At 42.5% G+C, this 7,262-nt stretch overlaps 1 protein-coding gene across 2 annotated transcripts in view; it reads left to right on the forward strand.

Annotated features, from left to right (window-relative positions):
- amt (aminomethyltransferase) overlaps positions 1–6,974 on the forward strand; it is a 54,040-nt gene extending 47,066 nt beyond the window's left edge. For both annotated transcript variants that reach the window (XM_068051417.1, XM_068051418.1), the window contains 2 exons: positions 4,125–4,280; positions 5,304–6,974. In XM_068051417.1, coding sequence (XP_067907518.1) covers positions 4,125–4,280; positions 5,304–5,482 — 335 coding nt within the window. In that variant the 3' untranslated portion in view covers positions 5,483–6,974. The remainder of the gene's footprint in view (positions 1–4,124; positions 4,281–5,303) is intronic.
- Positions 6,975–7,262: the final 288 nt, after the last annotated feature.

Below are 7,262 nucleotides of genomic sequence, written 5' to 3' on the forward strand. Positions count from 1 at the left end.
ACTTTGTGTGTCCGACCTGGGCCCGACCCGACCCAAGCCCTAAAGCTGGACCCGGAAGAGCAACCTGACCCGAACGTGACACATGTCGGGTCCTGTCAGGTTCGGGTCGGGTCGCAGGCCTTTACCCTAGGATGAAGTCCATCAGGACCCAGGGACTTGTCAGCAGCAGCTCCAACAATTTACTCAGTACCACTTCCCTGGTGGTTTGTAATTTTCCTGAGTTCCTCCCTCCCTCCCTTTAAAGTGATTTACAGTTGTTTCTAGAATGTTACTTGTATCCTGTACAGTGAAGACCAATGTAAAATACTGCTAATAAAAACAAGAAATGCTGGAAATACTTAGCAGGTCTGGCAGCATCTGTGGCGAGAGAAGCAGTGTTAACATTTGTCAGTGACCCTTTATCAGAACATTTTACTTTTATTATAATGTAAAATACCTGTTCAATTTATCTGCCCTCTCCTTATTTTCCCTTATTCTCCAGACTTACTTTCTATGGGACCAACACTCATATTGTTAACTCTTTTTTAAATATCTATAGAAACTCTTACTATCTGTCTTTATATTTCTAGCTAGCTTTCTCTCATACTCTAATTTTTCCTTCCTTGTTAATCTTTCAGTCATTCTTTGCTGTTCTTTATATTCTGTCCAATCTTCTGTCCTGCCACCCACCTTTGTGCAATTATATGCCTTTTCTTTAAGTTTGATACTCTCTAACTTTTTTAGTTAACCACAGATGGTGGGTCGTCCCCTTGGAATTTTTCTTTCTCATTTGAATGTATCTATTCTGTGTATTCTGAAATATCCCCTTAAATGTCTGCTGCGCTGCATCTCTATTGACTTATCCCTTAACCTAATTTGCCAGTTAATTTTAGCTAGCTCTATTTTTATACCCTCATAATTGCCCTTATTTAAGTTTAAAATACTTGTCTTAGACCCTCTCTTGTCTCCCTCAAACTGAATGTAAAATTCAATCATATTATGATTGCTGCTGCCATCACTATGAGGTCATTAATTAATCCTATCTCAGTGTACAGTCTCTTGGTTGAAGGTTCAGTTGAAGACAGTGGATCACTTCTAATTCACTGCTGTATAAAGTGTAGCTGTAGAATTCTACAGCAGGGCACATCCCTTCAGGTTTGCCAGAAACAAGTTTCTTGAATGCTGCTTTCTGGGTCTGTCTCTCTTTCTCTCTAGCCTGCTTTTTAAGGTAAAGATGTGTTACATCTCGCCTCTGCCGGAAGGCTGGTATTTTCTTCCCTGTAGTGATCGGCAATGGCCTAGGATGTGGTTACTTCACACCTTCTTTGTTTCAAAAGAGCCCATTCAATTCAAAAGATTCTCTTGCTGGGTTCAGGATGAGAATAAAAGCAAAATACTGCGGATGCTGGAAATCTGAAACAAAAACAAGAAATGCTGGAATCACTCAGCAGGTCTGGCAGCATCTGTGGAAAGAGAAGCAGAGTTAGCGTTTCGGGTCAGTGACCCTTCTTCGGAACTGACAAATATTTGAAAAGTCACAGATTATAAACAAGTGAGGTGGGGGTTGGGCAAGAGATAACAAAGGAGAAGGTGCAGATTGGACCAGGCCACATAGCTGACCAAAAGGTCACGGAGCAAAGGCAAACAATATGTTAATGGTGTGTTGAAAGACAAAGCATTAGTACAGATTAGGTGTGAATATACTGAATATTGAACAGCAGCAAGTGCAAACCTGAAGAAAAACAACCTGAAAAAAACAGTGGGTAAGCAAACTGAACAAACTAAGATGAAATAAAATAAATGCAAAAAAAGATTGTAAAAAATGTAAAAAGGAATGTAAAAAAAAAAGGAAGAAAAAATAACTAAAAATGACTAAAAATGAAAGTAAAGTGGGGGGCTGTCATGCTCTGAAATGATTGAACTCAATGTTCAGTCCGGCAGGCTGTAGTGTGCCTAATCGGTAGATGAGATGCTGTTCCTCGAGCTTGCGTTGATGTTCACTGGAACACTGCAGCAATCCCAGGACAGAGATGTGAGCATGAGAGCAGGGGGGAGTGTTGAAATGCCCCCCTGCTCTCATGCTCACATCTCTGTCCTGGGATTGCTGCAGTGTTCCAGTGAACATCAACGCAAGCTCGAGGAACAGCATCTCATCTACCGATTAGGCACACAACAGCCTGCCGGACTGAACATTGAGTTCAATAATTTCAGAGCATGATAGCCCCCCACTTTACTTTCATTTTTAGTCATTTTTAGTTATTTTTTCTTTTTTTTTACATTCCTTTTTACATTTTTTACAATCTTTTTTTGCATTTATTTCATTTCATCTTAGTTTGTTCAGTTTGCTTACCCACTGTTTTTTTCAGGTTGTTTTTCTTCAGGTTTGCTCTTGCTGCTGTTCAATATTCAGTATATTCACACCTAATCTGTACTAATGCTTTGTCTTTCAACACACCATTAACATATTGTTTGCCTTTGCTCCGTGACCTTTTGGTCAGCTATGTGGCCTGGTCCAATCTGCACCTTCTCCTTTGTTATCTCTTGCCCAACTCCCACCTCACTTGTTTATAATCTGTGACCTTTCTAATATTTGTCAGTTCCGAAGAAGGGTCACTGACCCGAAACGTTAACTCTGCTTCTCTTTCCACAGATGCTGCCAGACCTGCTGAGTGATTCCAGCATTTCTTGTTTTTGTTTCAGGATGAGAATAATCCAGTTATGTTGTTTCCACTTCACGCCTAGGATGTGGTTACTTCACACCTTCTTTGTTTCAGAAAAACCCATTCAATTCGGGAATATTTCAGGAGGGATGTAGGATGGGTGCAATTGACACCTTTTAGCTTTGAAGATTTTCCTTTGTCCCTGTCAGACAGTTTGAATATACAAAAGTCAAATCCTTTTCCTTCGCTAGCCATTTTGGAGCACGTTGTTCATTTTTAAAAAGAAAGTTCAATTTTTTAAAAGACAGTCAGTTTTTATAACTCTTCAGTTTTTGCCCATAATTTTTTTCATCGCCACACTTCTTGTACACGTGACAATATCAGTTGAGTTTAGCTAAAGCGTCTCTAATCTGTACAGTTTCACCTTGCCCCAAAAATGATATCAATGCTCGAGAAACTTAAAACCCTCCACTTGAAACCACACCTGCAGCCACAGGTTGAAGTGTCTAATCTGCTTGTCCCTAACAATCCTGGTGAATGAATCAAGGAGTACACCTGCAATTATTCATTAATCTAGCAGCTAACTTGCTTTGCAGTGCCTGCATCCTAATCCTTATCCGTTACTACTTCCCGCAATAAAACCCATTGATGTCTTTCTCTTTCCAGAAGGTTTTCCCTCTACTCCGCTCTATTTGTGGCCTTTGATCAGGTATCTGGGAAGCACCACACCATTCAGGACTCTGTCACAGCTGCCTATTCTTCTAGTATAGAATCGTCCATAACTTTCATTTTGCTGTTCTTCTGGATACCTTTATCTCTACCCGCACTCCCTTCCATGTGTGAGCACTACACTTCAGTGAGCTCCTACTCTGGACTTCTGTATTCATTCTTGGGATGTGGGCATCGCTGACATTTATTGCCCATCCCTAGCTGCCCTTGTACAACTGAGTAACTTGCTTAGATGACTTCAGAAGGCAGTTAAGAGATGACTACGTTAGTGTGGGACTGGAGTCACATATAGGCCAGACCGGGTAAGAATGGCAGGTTTCCTTTCCTGAAGAACATTAATGAACCAGTTGGGTTTTTGTAACAATCCCACAGCTTCATGGTCACTTTTACTGATAACCAGAATTTTCTTTCCAGATTGTTAAACTGAATTCAGGTTCTCAAACAGCCACAATGGAATTTGAACTAGTGTGCTCTGGATTATTAGGCCAGTGATGTAACTACTACACCACCCGAGGCAACACATGCCATGCCCAAACTCCCTCCTCACTTGGGTCCTTGGTCTGCTCGGCTGGGTCCCACAGTGGCTGGTGTGTGTATTTTATCCAACTAATGATTGTCAAGGAAGGGACTTCCTATTCTTTGTGCAGTTGACCCAGTTTCTATCCGTTAACAAGCGAGATGGTTTTAGCGGTCGCTGGGCATGTACAGAGTTTCTAATGTGGATATCTTCCCTCCCCTCACTCCCCCTCTCTGCAGGAAAGCGCCGGCGAGCTGCTGCAGACTTCCCCGGAGCTGCGATTATCCTGAGGCAGATCAAAGAGAAAGCTAGACGGAAGCGAGTGGGTCTGACGTCAGCCGGCCCCCCAGTCAGGCAGCACACACCTATTTTAAACCCTGATGGAAAAGTCATCGGTATGTTTCGCAATGGCAGCCCAACAGATATACAGGGGCACCTTGGAGTAACGATTGTAGAGAATCGGGAATGCACTGCGATAGTAACTTTTAAAAAAGAATTGGATAAATACTTGAAAGGGAAAGCAATTCAGGGCTATGGGGAATTGGATAGTTCTTTCAATGAGTCAGCACAGGCACAAGGGGCCTAATGGTCTCTTTCTGTGCTGTATGGTTTAACCTTCCCTGCACTGAATTGAGCCTGCCTCCAGCTTGCTGTTGTGGGTAAATACTAAGGAGGAACCTAGAACCTCCTCATGGGGACATAAGGTTGCTGCTGGGTGGTGATGTCTCCTGTCAGCCTTGAGCTCAGTGGGTAGCACTCTTGCTTCTGAGTCAGAAGGTCATGGGTTCGAGTTTCACTCCACAGTCTTGAGTACATAATCTAGGCTGATATTCCAGTGTCCTTTTTCAGAGGTGTCATCTTTTGGATGAGACGTTGGACTGAGGCCCTGTCCTGGTCAATATTTACCCCTCGGATAATATCATTAAAACAAATCTGGTCATTATCACATTGCTGTTTGTGGGAGTTTGCTGTGCACAAATTGGGGGCCACATTTCCTACATTACAACAGTGATTACAGTTCAAAAGTACTTCATTGTCTGTAAAGCGTTTTCAGATGTCCTACAGTCATGAAAAGCACGATATAAATGCAAGTTCTGTCTTTTTTTCTGGGCTTAAAATGACCCATTAATTGCGTTAGGGGGTCGAACTGGTGCCATGAGTACATCCTTCTCCCCTACAGCACATTGATGAGTAGCGTGTGGCCCAGTGGAAGCCTGCTCCTCTGTAGCGGGGTATGGACAGTCAGGAGTTAGTGAGGTGAGGGAGCTAGGGATAGAACTATTCCTTGTACATAAAATACCTGCTGAATTTCAGGATAATTCTCAACTTAAATACAGGATTTTTTAAAAAAGAAATTAATTAATAAGGACTATGGGATTTGTACAAACCTCTTAACCTTGTTTTCCATTGACTGATAGGGGAGGTGACCAGTGGCTGCCCCTCCCCCTGTCTGAAACAGAACATTGCCATGGGATACGTGGATACAGAGTACAGCAAGCCGGGAACGCCAATAAAGGTGGAAGTTCGCAAGAAAATTGTGGATGCAGTCGTCTCCAAGATGCCTTTTGTACCGTCAAAATACTACACTGTGAAGTGACTGTGTCTCCTTTTCTGAGAGAGAAATTAATGTTTTGAAGATGACCAGACTTAATTGCATATTTTTATACAATTATGGGTGATTGTTTAGTATCTGCGTTTGGTTTACGAAGGCTAACTGTTGACCTGTCTCCTACACTGGTGCATAAGGTATAGTGGGTGTTTTCAGAGGGATGGAAGAAATTCCATTTGAAACAAAACATTGAGGGGTTGCTGTTAATCGCTGTCAGCTTTCAGTCCTCACTTCATCCACGTGATCAGCACTGTTCTCCCCTGCAGAACCCATAACTCAACTCAAATGCAAGGCTGGTTGGACATTCATCAAATGTTGCTCTTAAGTAGTGGATCAACATCCATCATACTTATGATGGGAGAGATGTAAAATAAACCAGCCAAAAATCCAGTGAGTTGCTCAGTTGGAATCCTGTGTGTCCGACAGCTAACTGGATTAATTTTTGGTTTCCAGGATAAAAGCAGAGGTGGGAAATGTATGAAGGGGTCATATCCTGGGTAGGATTCTTGGTCAGGACATTTATTTTTGTGGGCTGGCTTTTTTTTTTCACTAGCTTCCCCCTTCCACAGCTCTCCTGCAGGTTCTGACCTCTTGCTGCTGTACGGCACCAGCACCTTGCACACCTGGTTGTTCATTATGCAAGCCGGGATGTTAAAAATTTGAGCTATATTCGACCATAGGTGGCATCGCAGCACGACCCAATCCTTTTGTAGCAGGGGTTGGCAGAGAGCCAGCAGCAGCACGACCCTTTGCAAGTAGATTTTCTCTCTCTCTTCCCCCACCCGCCCCCCGCCTAGGGTACAATAACAACCTTGCTGTAAACAACTGACTCAGCAGAAACCAGGACTGTGTGGCTCAGCAGGAGCTGGTGCTTTTACAAACTGAGACATTGGAAAAGGTCAGTAGTTCCCACCACTATTGGGACCTCACCATCCGCTGCAGCAGCTGCTTTTCAGTGGGGTTTGACATTGAAGGTGAGGTGACTTTTGGTCTGCTTGCATGCCCAGTATTTGTAATAAACAGCAGTCTCATCACAATCAGAAACCACTACTCTGTCCTGTGCGGCAGGAGCGATTGCCTTGCTTCAGTCAAGTTTCTGGAAACTAGCTTTTGTGGACTAATCTTGGATACTGCAGCTGTAAATGAACATGGAATGTTTACTAATATAGGAGGGTGTTAATTAGACAACTACCAATAGAAAACTGACAATGCTGCTGAATGATTGCTGCAATATCTGAATAATGAGCTGAATACTAATTTAATTGGTGAGATTGAACTGATACATGAAGGAGATGATTACTTTGGTACCTGCAGCCAGTGTAGTATTGAATAGTGCCTTGTGTTTACAGACAGTAGATGGGGCTTGCTGATTTCTGTAGAAGAAACAATGCCTCCTTGAGTAAATGTTGATTTTTTTAAAAATATATTTTTTAAATGAAATGTATCTGTGGAGTAATAAAATACAGCAACAAGCATTAAAGTGTGGCGGGGCTGAGTTAAACTTGTGTGAGGTTACCCTGACATGTTCCACTCTGCATTTTTGTTGAAAGCCAGCCTCATCTACTCTACCTCAGTCTTTACCAGAGCCTCCAAACTCATCGCTTCCAACGATCTAGAGGCTTTTAAAACCCAAGCTTAATATCAATTGAGTACATGTTCCCGAATTGCCTTCTCTCCTCTCCGCTTTCAATCAAGGTGATGTCATGCACTTTGGGCCTATGCTGTCCCTCATTTAAAAAAAGTTATTTGTAATGCTGGGTTTAGCGGG

This window comes from Heterodontus francisci, chromosome 19 (genome assembly GCF_036365525.1).
Source record: "Heterodontus francisci isolate sHetFra1 chromosome 19, sHetFra1.hap1, whole genome shotgun sequence".
Classification (NCBI taxonomy): domain Eukaryota; kingdom Metazoa; phylum Chordata; class Chondrichthyes; order Heterodontiformes; family Heterodontidae; genus Heterodontus; species Heterodontus francisci.